Below are 21,678 nucleotides of genomic sequence, written 5' to 3' on the forward strand. Positions count from 1 at the left end.
GAGGTTTCAAATTAAAGCAGCACTGATTGTGCAATATCATTTTGGATCTCAAAACCTGAGAAGTCAAGTCAGTTTATTTGGCATTAAGTAAATCTGCAGTGGCAAATTCCTTCTCTAAGAGGAAAGCTAAAAGAGCCTGATAGTGTTCTCCAAATAACTTGACAGCTGAAAAATGCAAAATTTTCCTAAAGACAGAGATAAATACTTTTAACTTGAACACAGATCATAGATGAGTTAGAAGCGCCACTCAATTCTAATACCTTAACAAAAAACAGAAATAAACAGTTTAAGAAATAAATTGTTTATATGATCCCAAAGTAATTTAGAATAACATTAATGCTAAATTACAAATTAACAAATCTAATTTCAATCAAGAACTACAAAATATATCTGTGGAAAAAGTTCTACTTTGTAGCCAAAGGAAACAACAATTAAAATCTCAGGTAAACTAATCATTAATTAAATATTAAAGACAAAAAAAATTACCACAAATACTGAAGAACTACGAAGAAAACAAGAATTACTATTCGAAATAGGAATGACTCATCAAGAAATAAAACAGAATATGATGAAAGTGATCAAACCTGTAATGAAAGAGAGAGAGATCAAAAAGGTCATGCAAAATACTAATACACTGCATTAATATAGGATGACTTGGAAAATAATATTAATTTAAAAATGGATAAAGGGGTGCTTAAGGGTCAAAGCTGTATAACTGAGAGGAGACCTCCACATAGCCTTTAAAGGAATGCGGAGAACCGACCAGGGCTTCTGACCTAATGTCCAATCCTGACCTTCTCGTGGTGCACCCTGTTGGGTATCTACTTTGATACTGAACGAACGAGGATGGGCTGGCAATTTGGGATTTAGCCGACCAAATTGTATTCTTATTGGTTAACCAAAATAAAAAATGATGGTACAACATGACAAAATTTCATGCCGGCTGGGGCGTCGCCCGGTTAAACAAGGCCCCCGTTATTTTTGCCAGGGAACCAGGGCGAACAGCGAAAAGTCAGCTACTGGAACAAATCTGAAAACAAACCCCAACTCAACATCAGCAGAGTTAAAGATCGGTACTATCAACGTAAGAAGCCTGAATGGCAAAGAAATGGAGCTAGCTGAGGAATTAGATAAGTACCAGATCGACAATAATAGGGGTGATTGAAACAAAAAAGACCAAAACTGGTGAGATCTTTCTGAGCAATAAATACAAAATGTTATATTCAGGCAATGACAATCAAGGAAAAGAAGGAGTAGCCATAGTATTCAACACAAAATACGAGGCTAATCTTCTTGAATGGCAGTCAGTCTCAAGTAGAGTAATGTGGGCAAATATGAGAATGGGGAACTGGACAATGAGACTTATTTGTGCCTATGGTCCCACAGAAGGTTCTACTAAGGTAGAAGTGGAGGAATTTTTTGAGGCTTTAGAAAAAGCAACTGACACAATGAAAAAGGAAAAGTTGGTCCTTGTTGGGGATCTAAATAGTAGAGTAGGAAATGATTGTGAGACATACAAAAATATTTTGGGAAAATTTGGAGAAAAGAGCAAAGCTAATAATAATGGCAAATATCTGTTGGATTTCTGCTCAGGACATGGCCTGGTTATTACTAACACCATGTTCCAACATAAAAATGTGCACAAATTCACATGGAGAGAAGAGGCTAGGAATAAGAAAAGTCTCATTGACTATGTTATTGTTGATAGTGATGTTTTCTCCCTGGTGCAGGACACCAGAGTGTACAGAGGATTTGAAATTGGAAGTGATCGCTATTTAGTCTTGAGCAGGATAAAATTGAATTTCATATTGAAAAGAATAACATGTAAGAAAGTTTTAAAGCGAATAAAAGTTGAGCAGCTCTCAGATGTAAACTGTAGACTAAAATACAGAAATATTATTGAAAAGAAAATGAAAGAGTTTGAGAACAGGAATCAAACCTTGGAGATTCAGTGGCAAACTCTGAAGGAAACATTGATTGATTCTGCCAGAGAGGCATGTGGTGAGGTTGTGTGCAAAGATAAAAAAATCAGAACTCCCTGGTGGACACAGGAAGTTAAAGAGGCAGTGAAGGAAAAGAAGAAAGCATATCAAAAGTTCCTGGCAAATAAGTCAGCTTTTACTCTTACAGAATACAGAGACAAATGTAAGAAAGCTAAACAGTGTGTAAAACTAGCTAAACAAAAGTCATGGGAGGACTTTGGCAAGAATATAGAAAATAAATATCAAGAAGGTGGCAAAATATTCTGGAGGTTGTTGAAGAAACTTAGGAATGGAGGAAAGAGTGCTGTAAAAGGAATTAGAGATGATAAAGGTGAAATGAAAACAGGAGAAAAAGATATCCTTGAAGTATGGAGTAATTACTTTGAAAAACGGCTAAATGAAACAAGCAGTGATGACAGCACAGTGATAAAAAACACTGACCAGGCATGCAGTCAGGAATACATATCCATACTTGAAGTAGAAAAAGCCATCAAAGGCTTGAAATGTGGAAAGGCAGCAGGAGTAGATGATATTCGACCAGAAATGCTGAAGTATGGTGGTATAAGAGTCTTACAGTGGCTGCACTGCATAGTTCAGAAAGCCTGGACAGAGGGACGAATTCCCGATGATTGGAGTAGAGCTCTCATAGTACCCATATATAAAAAGGGAAATAAAACTGAATGTGAGAATTACAGAGGTATTTCCCTACTGAGTGTTCCTGGCAAGATCTATGCAAGTATACTTGAGAAACGGTTGAGAAGAATTGTGGAAGAAAAGCTTGGTGAAGAACAAGCTGGATTCAGGCCAAATAGAGGCTGTCAGGATCAGATCTTCACTTTACGACAAATAGTCGAGAAAGCATGGGAATATAACAAAGATCTGTATTTAAGTTTTGTCGATTTGGAAAAGGCATATGACAAGGTGCCAAGAGAGAAGCTATTCAATACGCTGCAGTTATATGGTGTCAATGGGGCATTATATCAAGCAATACTTAGTCTTTATTTGAGTTGTGAGTCAGCAGTTAGAATTGAAGGAAGTACAGGAAGATGGTTTAATGTTAAATCTGGTGTGAGACAAGGATGTACATTATCCCCTCTGTTATTCATTATCTATATGGATCACATTATGAAGGAATGTGGTATTAAACCTGATATCAGAATTGGAAATGTTAATGTCAGCTCTTTGCTTTATGCAGACGATGTTATACTTCTAAATAAATCCGTTACAAGTCTGCAAGATTCTCTGACTAAATTGAATAGCTGTTGTAATAGATATGGTATGAAGGTCAGCAATAAAAAGACAAAGACAATGAAAATAGGCAGAATCATTGAAAATGTCAACTGTGTTGTGAATGGAGAACCTGTGGAACAAGTAAAACATTTCAGCTACTTAGGCACAATTTTTACTGAAGATGGTAAACTAAATATAGAAATAGACAACAGAATCAGCAAAGCTGGTATCGTGGGAAGTCAATTGAATAAATTCATATGGAATAAGAAAGAAATTAGTCGGGACACTAAATTAGCTGTATACAAGACTGTGTTCAAACCAATTTTAACTTATGGATCTGAGAGCTGGGTCAGAAGTAAAACACTTGACCAAAGACTAGAGACCGCAGATATGAGAGTCCTGAGAAAGATTAGAGGCGTGAACAGATGGCATCAATGGCAATATCATATTAAAAATGAGGATATTAGGAAAGAACTTGACATTGTCAGCATCCAGGAATGTGTTAGCAGAGCTAATCTCAGATGGTATGGTCACTTAAATAGAATGGGAGAGGAAAGATTAGCAAAACAAGTGTTTTCTGCCAGGTTGGCAGGAAAACGACCCAGAGGAAGACCAAGATATAGGTGGATTGATACGGTACAAAGTGCCTTAGACGATAGAAATATAAGATCTGATAATGTTGGAGTCTTGACAAGTAACAGACTGATTTGGAGGAAAATTGTAGATAGGAAGTTAGTAATGATGTAATTTTTTCATGTAGTACTGTCATATCCTGTACACCCCTTGAGGGTACATGGCAGGAATTTGATGATGATGAATGATGAAATGGATAAAGATCAGATGTCTACTAGCAAGAGCAACAACCAACTAAAAAAAAAAAATGAACAGGGAGAGTCCACAAACAACAGTGAGGAAATCTTAAAAATCATAAGTAATTTTTATTAGAGCCTCTATTCTAAATCCAAGCAGCTAACTTTTTTATGCCACCATAGGCTTTCTACAGGATAATACAGAAGCTGTTATGGTGATCAGCAGTGCAGTAATTGAGAATGACATAGATGAGATGAAAAATAAAAAAACTCAGGGTAAAGATGAGATAAATGTTGAAGCGTAGTTAAAATTTGAATTTCAAGAATTGTTTCCTACTATGGTAACACTCTAAAACAATGTTATCAATAAATTTGTTTGACCAGTGGCTGAAATCAAGGAATCCTTTTAAACAAAAAAACTATAAAGAATATATATATATATATATATATATATATATATATATATATATATATATATATATATATATATAATGATGGTGTATACAACATTGCAGGAGAACAGAGAATAACTTGGAAGATGTACACAAGCTGAGTGAGTGTCATAACGTAGTGAAACACATCAATTTTTGGTCACGTAACTTTATTACCAAATGACAACACTAGATGGCATAATACGTCACACCATTTGAAAATGACAACTTTTGATGATGCAGAGTGAGCATGTTGTGTGTTGTGGTTTGAGAAAACGAAGTTTGCAACACAAGTTCAAAGGAATTTCAGCATGCAATATAGCAAAGAACCTCCTTGTAGGTGCACATTCAACACATGGCACAAGAATTTTGTGGAAACAGGCTGTTCTGGGTGTCATCCAAGGTCAACAGGAAGACCACATGCTGCTGCTGTTGTGGAAGAAGTTTGGAAAGGTTTCCAGAGAAGCCTTGGAATGTCAACCAGAAGGGCATCTCATGAAATTGGAATTTCACATGTGACTATGGGTGTGTTTTACAACAGCTTCTACATTTAAGGCACTACAAATTTACCCTCATACAACATTTGAAGACGATAAGAAGATATGCCAGGATTTCTGTATGGAAATGACCAGAAGGATAGAAGAAAATGAAGAGTTTTTGGATATGATCGTTTTCGGTGACGAGTGCACTTTTCACGTAAATGGGCAAAAAAACACTCACAACTGTAGAATTGGGGAAGCGAAAATCCACACACTATCTCAGAATATGTCTGCAGCACTCCAAAGGCTAAAGTTTTTTGTCATAAGCAAAAAGAAAGTGTATGGACCATTCTGTTTTTCGGAATCTACTGTTACTGGTGGTGTGTATCTGGACACCTGTTTTCCAGGCAGATGGATTGGTAGAGGGGCACCTGTACCTGACCTTACACTATTAGATTTTTTCTTGTGGAGCTTTGCAAAAGATTGAGTGTTTGTATCACCACTACCAGCCAATTTGGATGAGCTGCAATTCAAAATTACTGCTGCCATCGCTGAAGTTACAAGATATGCTCTGCCACGTGTGGTAGGAAATTGATTACAGATGGGATGTCTGCATGACTGGAGGCAGTCATACCGAACTAACTATCTGCGTTGAAACTTCAAGTGTTATGCTATATTTGCATGATAATAAAAATTGTTCAGCTATTGCTATTTACCTTCTATTGTCATTCAAAGTTGTATACCCACTTTTGAAATGTCCTGTATATATACACATACTGGCTACTGAATTAGAAACTTATTTAATACCATGTTGGACTTCCTTTAGTAACTGCCAATACCAATCTGCTTCAAATCTCTGCATGTAGTTCGGTGAGATATTTGTTGGGAACAGCCTTCATTAAATGCTACGGCCAATTGCTGCATACAGGAAGTTCTGTTTGTCTATACAAGCAGCTTTCTCAGACATTGGAGATCTTGTTCCTGACAGACTGTCTTAGGACCACAGTTATGCCTCTTAGACAAGCAATGTAAGTTATTTTTCCACTGATCAGACACCCAGGATATCTCACATTTTGAGAAAGCAATCAGCTCTACTGTTTTCAAAATCATAGTTCCAGCCAGATGGGCACCAACAATAAGCCCCCTTATTGAACTCTAAAAGGTCCTTTGTTTTTCCCATTGTGATCAACACTATTGACTATTACTGACAATTCTTAAATATTTGCAAAGAAGATGTGAGTGTGCAAGTGATCAAGTATTTTGCATATACGCTGCATAAGTGGCATTCACATACATGCATAAAGGTTTCTAATTCAGTGGCTGGTGTTAAATCCTGAATGAGAGAGAATTTATTCTAAATTATTTTATTCAGATGTAACAAGTAATTTCATTCACAAGTAACAGAATTCCAGGAGCAATATTTGTACATTAGTAAAATTAAAGTTGATTGTGAATTATTAATGAAGTTCATAACTTAAATATTTTCCTTATGCCTTATACTGTAATTAGTTCTTGTGAAGTTATCTGAACTTCAAAATATGTAAGGATTATATTAGTATGCGAAAATCTGAGTCATAGTACTAGCAAACTAAGCAGATTAGGAATGAAGGCCTGAGGCAGTCACGTACACATGAACTGAATTGTGCATGGAAGTTAACCATAAACATGCTAGGAGGAGTGACGGCACTAGGTGCAAGAAAATTTAGCTGACAAGAGAAAAAACGTGACATAAGAGAGAGAACATTGCGACAAAGATATATAGAGCTGAGCAACGCGAACTCAGGGCTTTCTTCTCGCGTTGTGCTGGTCATCTAGTTCCCAAGCTCCTGAGAACGGAGGTAGGAGTACGATCGACGCGGACAATGTCAGTATGCAGCCCAGCGGTCAAGCAGAAATCCAGTTTGAGTACAGACCTCTGCTCTGCAGAGAATACAGTGCAGACTGAGAAGTTATGCGGAACCACTTGATCCGACCGCGGCAGACCAGATTTGCCAACACTGAAGGAACCGAGTTGTGATCGAACCCACAAGTTCGTTTTATCAGGAAGAGTTATGCAGACATAGGATCAAAAAGACCAAGCCAAGGAATTCCAGAATCCCCGGTCAAGTAGAATCTTATTCAAATTACTTGTATACTGAGAGGAGTAATAGGAGTCTAAGAAAAGAACTAATTAGTTACTAGATTTACAGTGCGTGACAGGACTTTAGAAAACCAGAATCTTAACGGGAAACTGAAAAATTCTAGGATTGAGAATTGTACGGAATTGTGTTAAATGAAATATAGCATGTTTAGTCTGTTAGTTCCTAGTTCTGAGAATTGTTGAATGATTAGCTGGAAATGTTAAGCAATTAGAAGGAGCTTAAACTTAGCTTTATATGAAATATAGATTTGTGTAATGAGATGTTAAGAATCATGAAAAATTGAATCTGTGCAGAGTTAACGTTTAAAGATAGCTACGACTGCAGAGAAATTTAAGATTTATATGTTATCAAAGTTTAGAACAGAAAATATCGATTTAAGGAATAGTGTGCTTTTCTGATTGCTAGATCCTTGACAATGAAAATTCCACTTGTCTAGAATTTTGGATGGCACAGCATAATCAAATAAATTTTTCCTAATTTGAAGAAGGATTAGTACCAGAATTGAAACAAAGGAATTGGCTCTCGCCAGAGGCAATCCCTTTGTCAGCTAAGCTTTGCACACTCTATCAGTAAATTAAGTGTTCTTGTGTAGAGGCTTAAGTGCTGTGAGGACATTATGTTAGAGGTTTAATGGATTTTTTACAACACTCAAAAAGAATTAAAATAGAATTTAATACTTCCTATATTTCGTCCTAGTCAGTAGGACATCTACGGGGATTACAAAAACAATTAATGTAACATGCACACAAAAACTTACAATACTAAGCCCAACCACGTGGGCGACACTAAAGTCCTATCTAGGTGGAGCGCCCTCTAAGGGCAGTAGTAGGTGGCCTGGAATGTAAGGTGGGACCTCTGGTGATGAGTGTTTCCCAAATCTTCGGAAGCTTAATGCAACCGTATTTGTTAAGATTTGGTTGGTTTCTGAGAGCTGCTGCTGCTTCTAAGAAAAGTCTCTCTTTCTTGAATTTGCCGTGGTGGAGCATGGTGGTTTTCTTCCATGATACTCTGTAGGTGGTGTCCAAAACATGGTCAGCCAAGCCTGAATGGCCATAGTTGTGTTTAACGATGTACGACTTGTGTTCCTCCAGGCGGATGGATGTTGATCTGCCTGTCTGTCCAAAGTACGCAAGCTTACAGGAACAGGGTACTTTGTAAACTCCTGGTAGAGAGAGAGGAGGGAGCTGATCTTTCGTAGAACGGATAAGGGTAGCCAGTTTGCGGTAGGGCTTATATGCTGTGTGTAGGTTATACTTTTTTAGTATCTTGGCTATTTTTTCCGAAGTGCCACGGATGTAGGGTATGGTGATGGCATTTTTAAAATCTTGTTGACGGGAGGGACGGGGAATGGGGGAGGAATTGATTATTTTTTTGATGCTGTGTTCACTGTAGCCATTGGAGTGGAAAGTTCTGTGTATGTGGTTAAGCTCAGTAGTGAGGGTGGTTCCACTGGAACAAAGATTGTGGGCTCTCTTGATAAGGGTTTTAATGATACCATATTGTTGTGAGGGGTGGTGGTGGGAGAGTTTGTGAATGTATCTACAGTAATAAACCTCTCTTCCAAAAGGCTCAACGATGATGCCGTCAGCGCCCTTTGCCTCGGCCGTAAGTTTGCCGTCGCCCCGAAAGAAGTGTCGGTGCTCGATGTAATGGTTAATGTCGAACGGGGGATCGGTTGCTTACTGTCGGAGGTAGCCAACAACATCAGACTCGACGTAGCCAACATCCTCGCTCACTCTTCGCCTCCAAAAAGTAACTTATCTTATTCCCAACGCATGGCTCTCCAGAAACTACGCAAAGAAAAAAGTATCGTCATCACCAGAGCGGATAAAGGTAATGCCACAGTTGTTCTTAATACCAGCGAATACAATCGTAAAATGAACATTATCCTCCGCGATCGCGCTACCTACATCCCGCTAGAACACGACCCCACAAAAACGCAAGTTAAGAAATTAAAAATCTTACTTAAAAAAGTAACCTCCTGGCCCCCTGATGTCATGAAAAAACTTAAACCTTTCCGCTCCCGTCCCACCCGAATATACGATTTACCAAAAATCCACAAACCCAATTCCTCACTCAGGCCTATAGTAGATGCCACCAATGCACCTTGTTACAGACTGTCTAAACAGCTGGCCAACTCTCTGTTCCCCCCTCACCGGAAATTCAGCTTCCTATATAAAAAACTCGACTCACTTTAAAGTCCTCACAGAAAATTTAACCTTGAATAATACAGACATATTAGTAAGCTTTGATATCTCCTCCTTGTTTACCAATATTCCCTTAACTGACACTTTATCTCTCTTAGAAAACGTTTTTCCCTCTGACATCTTAGATCTCTTTTCCTTCGCCATCAACTCTGGGTATTTCTCTTGGAATAACAAAATCTACAAGCAGATAGAGGGAACCGCCATGGGTTCCCCTCTCTCAACCCCCCTTGCCAATTTCTATATGGAAGATTTCGAAAAACGAGCCATAGACTCAGCCCCACTCAAACCTTCTATCTGGCTAAGATATGTAGATGATGTGTTCTCTATTTGGCCTCATGGCCCAGACACGTTAGACTCCTTCCTCGGTCATCTCAATAGCCTACATCCAAGAATCCAGTTTACTATGGAAAAGGAAAAGAACAATTGTTTACCCTTCCTAGACACCTTAGTCACGCGCCTGCCTAATGATACACTTGCCTTCACTGTATACAGAAAACCCACACACACAGGCAGATACATTCACAAACTCTCCCACCACCACCACCCCTCACAACAATATGGCATCATTAAAACCCTTACCAAGAGAGCCCACAATCTTTGTTCCAGTGGAACCGCCCTCATACTTCTGTGTATGTGGTTAAGCCTGAGCTTAACCACATACACAGAACTTTCCTCTCCAATGGCTACAGTGAACACAGCATCAAAAAAATAATCAATTCTTCCCCCATTCCCCATCCCTCCCGTCAACAAGATTTTAAAAACGCCATCACCATACCCTACATCCGTGGCACTTCGGAAAAAATAGCCAAGATACTAAAAAAGTATAACCTACACACAGCATATAAGCCCTACCGCAAACTGGCTACCCTTATCCGTTCTACGAAAGATCAGCTCCCTCCTCTCTCTCTGCCAGGAATTTACAAAGTACCCTGTTCCTGTAAGCTTGCGTACTTTGGACAGACAGGCAGATCAGCATCCATCCGCCTCGAGGAACACAAGTCGTACATCGTTAAACACAACTATGGCCATTCAGGCTTGGCTGACCATGTTTTGGACACCACCCACAGAGTATCATGGAAGAAAACCACCATGCTCCACCACAGCAAATTCAAGAAAGAGAGACTTTTCTTAGAAGCAGCAGCAGCTCTCAGAAACCAACCAAATCTTAACAAATACAGTTGCATTAAGCTTCCGAAGATTTGGGAAACACTCATCACCAGAGGTCCCACCTTACATTCCAGGCCACCTACTACTGCCCTTAGAGGGCGCTCCACCTAGATAGGACTTTAGTGTCACCCATGTGGTTGGGCTTAGTATTGTAAGTTTTTGTGTGCATGTTACATTAATTGTTTTTGTAATCCCCGTAGATGTCCTACTGACTAGGACGAAATATAGGAAGTATTAAATTCTATTTTAATTCTTTTTGAGTGTTGTAAAAAATCCATTAAACCTCCAACATAAAGTAAATTAAGTGGTGGCCAAGAGTTGATTGTGCAACTGAAAAAGATTAATTAATAGTTAAGAAACATTATATAGAAGAACTATAATAAATTAAATTAAAACTAAAAAGTCAAAGATTTAAATAATACCACCAATAAATTTACACTGGTATGTGTATATAAACTATACACCAAATCAATCGTATTTTCCACAACTACAATTAGAGTAATTCAAAACAGAATCTAAGGCCAAACAGCAGAGTAGTCATATAGTATACAAGAGATCGCTCAATATGCAACAGAGATCAAGAAATCTAACAGTTACTTAGAATAAATCAAATTATTGAAAAACATAATCAATATAACAAATCTCTGCAATACTGCTTTATGGACTATAATAAATCATTTGACTCCATAGTCTGTGCTGCTATTTTAGATAATCTACTGGAATAAGTTGAAAATGTTAAATATATCAAACTAATCCAAGCTAGTTACAGCAAACACCAAGCAGGGATTTGCATGAAATAGGAAGATTACTTCCCAATCAATAAAGATATTAAACAAGATGATATGATCCAATAGCCCTGGACTGTTATTGCAGTTACAGTTGAACAGGTGTGTTCATAAAACTTGACTGGATTAACGAGGATATCAATATCTTAGGATAAAAGAAATTAAGCAATCTTCAATTTACTGACGATATTGCCATCTTTTCTTCTCAGAAAAACCATGTGAACTGACTGGGATGATAAATAAACTGAACAATACAACAAATTCATAATTCATAACTTATTTTAACAAACAAGCAAACCAGTGGGAGTGGAAATGAATTTTTAAAAGCCCAAATATTGCAACCAACAGCTCAAAAATCATTATCTTGCTAAAGATATCAACATTGAATATGTGAAAGTATACCTATCAAAGACAAATAACAATTGTAATACAAGAAACAAGGCCTAGAATTAAAATCCCAAAATAACCAAATCATGGAATATCTACTGAAGACTGGGCCAGTGGATGAAAGATGATTTTTCCCATCTCTTTAAAAGTAAGCTAATAGATTCCTTTCACCATTCACATATGGTGCATGAACTTGGTCCTTAACAAAAAATAAATTATAAAACATGCCAAAAAGAAGCAGAAAAAAGTATTTTTGGAATCAAAAAGCACAGAAGGTAAAAATTGCAGACAATTACACCACAAAAATTATTGTTGTTATTTACAAAACCAAAGTGGAAATGGGCTGGCCATGTAGCCAGAATGAAAGATGGACAATACTTACTATTTGGATTTCAACAGAGAGAGAGAGAGCGAGTGCAAGAGATCCAGAGGGGGAAAAAAAAAAAAGAATGAGACAAAGAGAGAAAGCCACAGTAAAGATATTTTACTAAAATATCATTAAAATTATAGATATTTTCATTTGGAATTACAAACCATCCTCATTGGAAAAAAATAAGCAATGGCAAACCCAATACAATAAATTAAAGTGTGCCATAAATCATAGTTATCTTCTTATTGAACAGGTAGTGCCAGATTGTAACCTACTACACTATTAGAATCCTAAATTTAATGTTTTAAACCAGAATAGTCAGTTTCTCCAGAAGAGGATAAGCTGGAGTCAGATGGCATTTGGTGGACACCAGGTAGCAACAAATAGAGAAATAACAAGTAAAGGGAGACTGATTTTGATAGGTAGCATTTCTTTCCAAATTCTACAAGAGGAGATGATTCCAATTCTGTATTTATTCCAACGGTATCTACGCTGCAGTATGGAAATTTGCTCATATGCAACCTATCCCTGAAAAATGTTGAAAGTTTATTTTTCACTTGGTTAGAGTATAATAAAATTAGTTTAATCCTTTATCCAAGTGTGAGCAAACAAAGTTTGCACCTGAAAGTATCTTCAGGACTGGGGTAAGGTGGTACAACACCAGGACAACTCGTTGCAAAGGTGGAGCGAGCTACCAACACTCCTATCTCAGTATCTCCTATAATGCAAAACACATCTCCTTGCGGATATGTCTAATGTTATGCATTAAGAATGCATAACTCGCTCCACCTTTGCAACGAGTTGCCCTGGTGTTGTACCACCTTACCCCAGTCCTGAAGATACTTTCAGGTGAAAACTTTGTTTGCTCACACTTGGATAAAGGATTAAACTAATTTTATTATACTCTAACCAAGTGAAAAATAAACTTTCAACATCTTTCTCTAAATCCAGAGTAATTTATTAAAAAAAGGGTGGCACACCATTTGACAACTCCTATAGGCAGAGATGACCTGCTAATGCTTCTGCCTGGTATCTCCACTTGGGCCTGGCTCCCACTGAAGAGACCTCAATAAAGGTCGAAACTAGTCTGGGTAGTGGCCCTTCCCTTAATGTATAACATTAGACATATCCGCAAGGAGATGTGTTTTGCATTATAGGAGATACTGAGATAGGAGTGTTGGTAGCTCGCTCCACCTTTGCAACGAGTTGTCCTGGTGTTGTACCACCTTACCCCAGTCCTGAAGATATTTTCAGGTGCAAACTTTGTTTGCTCACACTTGGATAAAGGATTAAACTAATTTTATTATATCCCTGAAAAAGGTAGACAATACCCTCAAACTACCATCCAATTTCTCTTACTCCAGTTCTTTCTAAATAATGGAAAGAGCTATCAATATCCAACTGCTATGTTATCTTGAAGACTAATCTAATAAATGACTACCAATATGAATTCCATCACTGTCAGTTAACAGATGATCTACTCACTTACAGGGTGTTCGGGATAAATTTGACAGTTTCGTAAGGAAAAAGAAAATCTTCTTTGTATCTATTAAATTTAATGAATTGACAAAAAAACATTACAGGCAGAGTTAATTACAATACTATCAACAAGATTTACTCAAAATAACCACCATTAGCATCGATCACAGCTTCAATTCTGCTTCGGAACCTCGAACAAGCTGATGCTACAGTCTCCCTGGGAAGGGCCGCAAAAACTGTTTTAATTTTATCCATTAACTGGGCTTTTGTATTACTGGAAGTGCGATTGGTGTCTTTTTCAACTGCGCCCCATACAAAATAATCCATGGGGTTAAGGTCTGGGGAGTTTGGAGGCCAAACATTTGGACTGGTGAAGTCGTAGAAATTTTCAGACAACCATTTTTGACTTTTCCCAGAGGTGTGGCAAGGGGCCGAATCCTGCTGCCATACATACGGCCTACCATTGGCTACCCTTGTTATCCAGGGCTTGACTACAGTTAGCAACTCCACGAACAAAGCCCGAATTCCAATGCCAGGGTTCTTCAACACCTGTTCCTGCAGATTTGCGAGGAATTCTGCTGTACGAACGCAATCAGATCGTCTGCTAGGGATCTTTCTTCTTGCTACATCCTCGTAGTCACCATTGCAAGTCTCTAGTTCATGCCTGATTGTTTTTACTGTATTCAGGGAGCATTGGGCAGCAGTCGTAATATCCTTATTTTGATGGCGGGCACGAATCATCATGATACAAGTTATTCTCTTCCATGATTCAGGTGGGTTCCAGCTATCCATCCTTTCTGACATCTTGTATATGAATGAAGAAGGGTCCAAACTTTTAAATGAAGAGAAGTGTGTGTTAATACATGTAACTTACGGAAAAATATAATTAATTATAAATATGTCAAATTTATCCCGAACACCCTGTATTTCATCCACATCTGAACAAATAGCATGGAAAAGTTTGGTGAGTTCCAACTGGTTGCTTTTAATATCTCCAAGTCCTTTGACTGAGTCTGGCACAAAGGCATGTTAAGCAAACTCCTATCATTTGGTCTACACCAGGCATGGGCAACCTTTCCTAGTTCAGGGGCCAAATTATCATTCTGTCTCCGAGTCAAGGGCCAGACCAAATTATTAAATAAATAAATTAATATTAAATGAATTAAAACAAGTTGCTACTTCATATATCATTTATTTATAATATAATGTAATATTATTGCTCTATTAGTGCCTTCAGTTCATCTCCATAACAATTATAAGGGATATTTTTATGAGTTGCTAGAGTAGGAAAATGATAACAATTTTTAGCTCTTATCTGACTTTCTAACAATCTTAGTTTATTACAAAAAGCTATGACATGTCCATGCAGTTCATGAACCAATTGTCCTTGTTTTTGCAATTTAAGATTCAGTTCGTTTAGGTATCCGGTGACATCTACAAGGAATGCTAAATCACACACCCACTCATCATCTTTTACTTGGTTAATTGTGTTTCCTTTTATGCCCATAAAATCTGCAATGTCTTATCTCAGATCATAAAATCATTTTAACATTTTACCTTTACTCAACCACCTCACTTCACAATAATAAGACACATCTTCATAATCCGAAAATAGGTCTGTCAAATACTCCTTAAATTGGCGGTGATTAAGTGCACGTGACTTAATAAAGTTAATACTGGCTACTACAACTTCCATAACATTTGTGAATTTAGTTGATTTTGCACACAGATTTTGTTGGTGGATAATGTAGTGAAAATTTGTTAAATTTTCCAGATGGATCTGTAGTTCTATTGCTCTTTCATGAACTATTCCAATAAATCCCTTCTGTGCACCAACCAATGCAAGGGCTCCATCAGTGCACATGCCAGATAGTGAATTCCATTTAAGCCCAAATCTCTCGAAGACTGTGCTGACTGTTTCAAATATATCTTCACCGGTAGTTGTTCCTTTTAATGGCCGAAGCGCCAATAATTCTTCTGTGATGTTGAAATCCGCATCAACTTCGCGAATAAATATTGCTAGTTGTGCTGTATCGGAGGCATCAGTGCTGTCATCCAAAGCAATTGAAAATGCTTCCAATCTAGCAATCTTCTCTTTTAAACTTTTTTTGATATCATCACCCATAATTTCTATCTCGGACAACAGTATGTCTCAACAAACGAATATTCTCGAAGTCTTTTTTCTTTTCAGGACATATTATACTTGCAACATCCAGCAGACATTCTTTGATAAATTCTCCTTCACCAAATGACTTAGAATGCTTAGCGATTTTTTCGCTCACCACAAAGCTGGCTTTGACAATGCTGTGGTGCTGCATTTTCTTTGCTTGTTGAACATTTGCTGCTGGGTATCCAAGTTCTTCTTCAACTTCTGTATTTCATCTTTTCGTAGTTGTCCATCAATTTTTGGGTGATCTGCATGTCTCGGTCTCTTCAAGTTGTATTCTTTGTTGACGGATACGGATTCATTGCACAGCAAACATACAGGCAAACCTTTATTCAGAATAAAATAATAATCCTCGGTCCAGTTGTCTTGAAATTGACGATTCTCTTTCCATAACAAAATTGCAATAACCCCTGACATTGTCCAAAATTTATAAGCGATATTCAGAACTGTCAAACAAAACTGTCTTCTACATCGCAGGCACTGAACAGAACACAACATCAATGCAGGCATTGATGTTGTGTTCTGTTCAGTGCCTGCGATGTACAGAACACAACATCAATGCAGGCACCGAACAAAGCACAACACCAATGCAAGTACCGAACTGACACGTTGTAACATGTTCACACACGCCACTAGTCAAAGTGAGAAAGAGACCTTGATTGGAGAAAACATAGCGTGTTTTGAGCAAGTCAAATTAATGTGAGTTAGTAGAACATATCATGTTTTCTCCCACCACGAATCAGACAAACTTTGCTGAAATAGATTAGGGCCGGATCAAAAGAAGTAGAGGGCTGGATCCAGCCCGTAGGTTGCCCATATGTTGTCTACACCATGACTTCTGCACTTGGACTGCCAGCTTTCTCACTGGATACCCACTTATCTTCTAAGTATGCAACCAATACAGGGGTTCCACAAGGCTCTGTTCTCTCATCCACCCTATTCCTTCTATACATTAATGACTTATTCCAACAGAATACCAACCCAATATATAGTTTTGCTGATAACAACACATTGAACTCCTCCCTTTCATTGACAAACCCAGCAATTCACAAATCACCACAATCTCCAGAGCCCTAACCACTACCACCTTAAATACAGATTTCCAAAACATTCAGTGGGGTTTGAATAATCTGGTCAATTTCAATGCAAGCAAAACACAACTGTCTTATATCACACAAAAAAGAACATTCTCTTCCAGCCTTACTTTTGACAACACCCAAATCCCCATACAGGATGAGATTTATCTTCTTGGGATAAGACTAACCTCAAATCTCTCTTGGCACAAACATATTACAAATATTGCCTCCTCTGCTGTAGATTCATACTGAATCTACAGAACTGGTTTTGCATTTCAGCTATTTAGATATGATTTTTAGTGAAGATGGCAAATTAAATATGAAAACAGAATTTCATATACTTGGTAAAGTTGATATGATCAGAAGTAACTAAATGCATTAATGGAGAACAAGAGACACAAATCTGCATTTAGCGTCATGCCACGTATATCTGCAAATTAGTGTTATGCCAAGTACAACAGCATTATACAAGACAGTATTCAACCCAATAAATTACCGATCTCAGGGATGGGTTAGGAAAAAAACCAGCTGATTAAAGATTGAACTTCGATATCTGTGATCTCCTAAGGAAATGACATCAATGTCAGAACTTTATTAAAAATTAAGATTTCAGAAAAATAAACTTTATATTGTTAATATTCTGGAATGTGCAAGCAGAATTACCCCACTTATTTTTCAGCAGTACTTTAGAAGACAAACATGTAAAAGCATCAAATCAGATTTGACAAATAGTAAACAATTTGGAAGAAAATTAATTGCAAGAAACTAACTAGGAAATATTATTTATATAAATCAAGTGGATATTAAATCCAGCATTATTTCAAAGCCGAACATAGAAACTATGAAAGTTTCATAAAAAAAAAAAGTTGATCAGAGAGAGCTTACAGGAATACACTCACCAGCATTCATGACTTGCCTTAGCACAGACCACTTAGAAGACATGAGTGCTTCGAAGAAGACTAAGAAGATAAGCGTCCATATATTCGCCTTCTATTGGTCCATTTTGATAAGGTTTCACTGGCCTGTCAGCTGTTTAAAACTGGTTGGTTCTCCTCAGAGACCAAGCAGAAATATCCACTTGATTTATATAAATTTGCATCGCCGAACTGAAGCCTTTTGGCTATTTATTTTAGGAAATATTATGTTGCTAGAATATCATAATATCAATTTCCATTTAAACATCAGCATCATTATTACACCATCTTCATGGGTGTACCACTATGAAATGATGTAAAGGATTTAATATAAGTCACTTATATGTAACTTCTATGTTATAATGAGGTGAAACTATCTCATAAAGTAAAGTTCTCATTTTTAATTAAAGACTAGTAATTCTTATATTCATGGGAATTTCCATGTTTTGTAACTACCTGAGCATAAAGTCCTTCTAAAGCATAGAGCTTAGCAGCAGCTTGAAAATCTCCAAAACTTATACAGTGGTTAAGGGTGGACGCTGCATCATAGAATGAATGAAATGCCTATACAAAAGAAAATATACATCTCTAAAATTAATAGCAAAAAAAAAAATTGTCTTTTAATTTCAAAATAAATTTTCACATTAATCGTTTTAATTTTTAAATTTAAAAATATGAAAGATTTATACAAATTTAGATTTTAGCTTAAAGTGATAAAAGTGAATTTATCATCAGGCTTTTACATTATTTAATATTAAATAATAATTAAGTGATAATAACAGGAATTTACATGTCTCACTGTTTAAAATTCAGGAAGTTAAAAACTAAGCAGTATAAATCATTTAACAGGTTAGACTAAGTAGTTCATTGATAAACATAGTGTTTAGATAATATTGAAGTGATAGATTGCATAAATCCTTCTTAACCCTGCAGAGGTTGCAGTAGAAAAAATTGCAGTGTAGGTCGTGTGTATCCTTTATCACTAGTATGTGCTAAAATGCGATACAACTTAAAAAAAAAAACACTCAAATATAATACACGACAGTTTATTTATTTTCACTTATAATCTAGAAATTATTGAACAAAGAAACAAAAAAAAAAAAAAACAACTAAGCCAATGCTATACTGACATTGGAGTTTGCAGTATCTCTCAGATACAACTTACTATCAAATATCACTTTCACATTCGACTCTATCATTCTCATCATTGGACTCAAGCAACAAAATCGCTGAATCTCTTCAACATCTGATGGATTATCCAATCGATATATTTTTCCAATCATTTTCAACGGTAAATTAAAAAAAAACTAAACCAATACTATACTGACATCGGAGGTTGCGGTATCTCTCAGATGCAATTTACGATGAAATATCACACACCTTTACATAACACGAACCAAAACTGACCGCATAAACAGTGTGGAATATCACTCGTAATATATGCATGCGCAGCTACTCATGACCTCCAAGCTATACACTGGATATGTGTAAGAATATTTATATTAAACAATTTGTTTGTATCTCTCAGATCAGCTGCAACCTCCACAGGGTTAATTGTATCTCCACCTTGACGCAGTAAGGAGGCTTGTGTGCACCAATCACCTTAAGAGCTATGCCAGCAGTAGTTAACCTATGATGCCTGAACTGGAAAATTCATCAGACTGAAACAATGGAAAACGACCAAGTAAGGATAAAGTAACTGATTAGGAATCTTGGACATTTTAAAAGTAGCCATGTGGAATATGTGAAGCATAACAACAAAGGAATCAGAATTAGTATAACAACTAAAAACTAAAACTATTAATATAGCCATGATAACAAACAAAAAAAAAAAAAAAAGAATTAAAGAGAACAAAATATATAGATGGTTTTACTATGCTATATAGTGGAGTTAACCAACATATCAAAACTAGCAGTGTGGCCATTTTAATCAATAATAAATGGAAAAACAGAATATGAAAGTACAATTTTGTAAATGATCGAATTATAACAGTTAAATTAAAAACAAATAGAAGCTACTTAAATATCATAGGAGTATAAGCCCCTGAAGAAGGTAGGAAAGAGGATTACAAACAATTTTATGAGAACTACAAAAACAGTTAAATGATAATAAAAATGATTATATATATTAATAGCAGAAGATCTTAATGCTAGAGTTGGAAATAATACAATCCCAAATGTCTTAGGAAAATATGGAGAAATCTGCATGAATAACAATGGTTAAGAACTATTAGACTTCTGTACTTTCAATAATTTTAAAATAACCAATACTTTTTCAAAAAAAGAATATAAATAAATATACTTGGAATGGCAGAGGAACAAGATCTATAATTGATTATATCATTACTAATCAGAAACTAGCTCTGCGTGTGAGAGATTATTATTGTTATTATTACATGACACCTCCAAGGAGTCCAAAGACTCATCAAGGGAGGGCATAGACTCTACAGTTCTATGGTCAAAGCTGTATACAGAGAGGAGACCTCCACATCGTCTTTAAAGGAATGTGGAGAACCGACCAGGGCTTTCAACCTAATGTCCAATCCTCACCTTCTCGTGGTGTACCCTGTTAGGTATCTACCTGGATACTGAACGGACCAGGATGGACTGGCAATTTGTGATTTAGCTGACCAAATTGTATTCTTATTGGCTTAAACCAAAATAAAAAATGATGGTACAACATGACAGAATTTCATGCTGGCTGGGACGTCGCCCGGTTAAACAAGGCCTCAGCTGTTTTCACACAGCGAAAAGTCAGCTACTGGAACAAATCCTAAAACCCACCCCAACTCAATATCACCAGATCGGTACTATCAACATAAGAAGCCTAAATGGCAAAGAAATGGAGCTAGCTAAGGAATTGGAGTATCAGATCGACATAATAGGGGTGACTGAAACAAAAAAGACAAAAACTCATGAGATCTTTCTGAGCAATAAATACAAAATGTTATATTCAGGCAATGACAATCAAGAAAAAGAAGGAGTAGCCATAGTATTCAACACGAAATACAAGGCTAATCTTCTTGAATGGAAGGCAATCTCAAGTAGAGTGATATGGGCAAATATGAGAATGGGGAACTGGACAATGAGACTTTTGTGCCTATGGTCCCGCAGACGGTTCTACTAAGGTAAGGGTGGAGAAGTTTTTTGAGGCTTTAAGAGAAAGCAACTGACACAATGAAAAAGGAAAAGTTAGTCCTTGTTGGGAATCTAAACAGCAGAGTAAGAAATGATTGTCAGACATACAGAAATATTTTGGGAAAATTTGGAGAAAAGAGCAAAGCAAATAACTGCAAATACTTGTTAGATTTTTGCTCAGGACATGGACTGGTTATTACTAATACAATGATCCAACATAAAAATGTGCATAAATTCACATGGAGAGAAGAGGCAAGGAATAAGAAAAGTCTCATTGACTATAATAAATTTAGTTTAATCCTTTATCCAAGTGTGAGCAAACAAAGTTTGCGCCAGTCCTGAAGATATTTTCAGGTGCTAACTTTGTTTGCTCACACTTGGATAAAGGACTAAACTAAATTTATTATAGTCTAACCAAGTAAAAAATAAACTTTCAACTCATTGATCTATGTTATTGTTGATAGTTCTTGTTTTCTCCCTGGTGCAGAACACTACAGTGTACAGAGGATTTGAAATTGGAAGTGATCACCATTTAGTCTTGTGCAGGATAAAATTGAATTTCATACTGAAAAGAAGAAGATGTAAGAAATTTTAAAGCAAATAAAAGTTGAGCAGCTCTCAGATGTGAACTGTAGACTAAAATACACAGACATTATTGCAAAAAAAAAATGAAAGAGTTTGAGAACAGGAACCAAACCTTGGAGATTCAGTGGCAAATCCTCAAGAAAATATTGATTGATTCAGCCAGAGAGGCATGTGGTGAGGTTGTCTGCAAGGATAGAAAAATCAGAACTCCATGGTGGACACGAGAAGTTAAGGAGACAGTGAAGGAAAAGAAGAAAGCATAACAAAAGTTCCTGGCAAATAAGTCACTGTTGTGTCGGAAAAAGTGCCAACTCACTTTTAATCAGTTATC

At 36.8% G+C, this 21,678-nt stretch overlaps 1 protein-coding gene across 2 annotated transcripts in view; it reads right to left on the bottom strand.

The window, feature by feature from the left end:
• LOC150101832 (uncharacterized) overlaps positions 1 to 21,678 on the bottom strand; it is a 572,233-nt gene that overhangs the window by 91,319 nt on the left and 459,236 nt on the right. For both annotated transcript variants that reach the window (XM_090400015.1, XM_090400014.1), the window contains exon 22: positions 18,081 to 18,188. In XM_090400015.1, coding sequence (XP_090256141.1) covers positions 18,081 to 18,188 — 108 coding nt within the window. The remainder of the gene's footprint in view (positions 1 to 18,080; positions 18,189 to 21,678) is intronic.

Source organism: Typopeltis vanoorti, chromosome 11, assembly GCF_054136105.1.
Source record: "Typopeltis vanoorti isolate ZY-2024b chromosome 11, IOZ_Tvanoo_1.0, whole genome shotgun sequence".
Taxonomy (NCBI): Eukaryota; Metazoa; Arthropoda; class Arachnida; order Uropygi; family Thelyphonidae; genus Typopeltis; species Typopeltis vanoorti.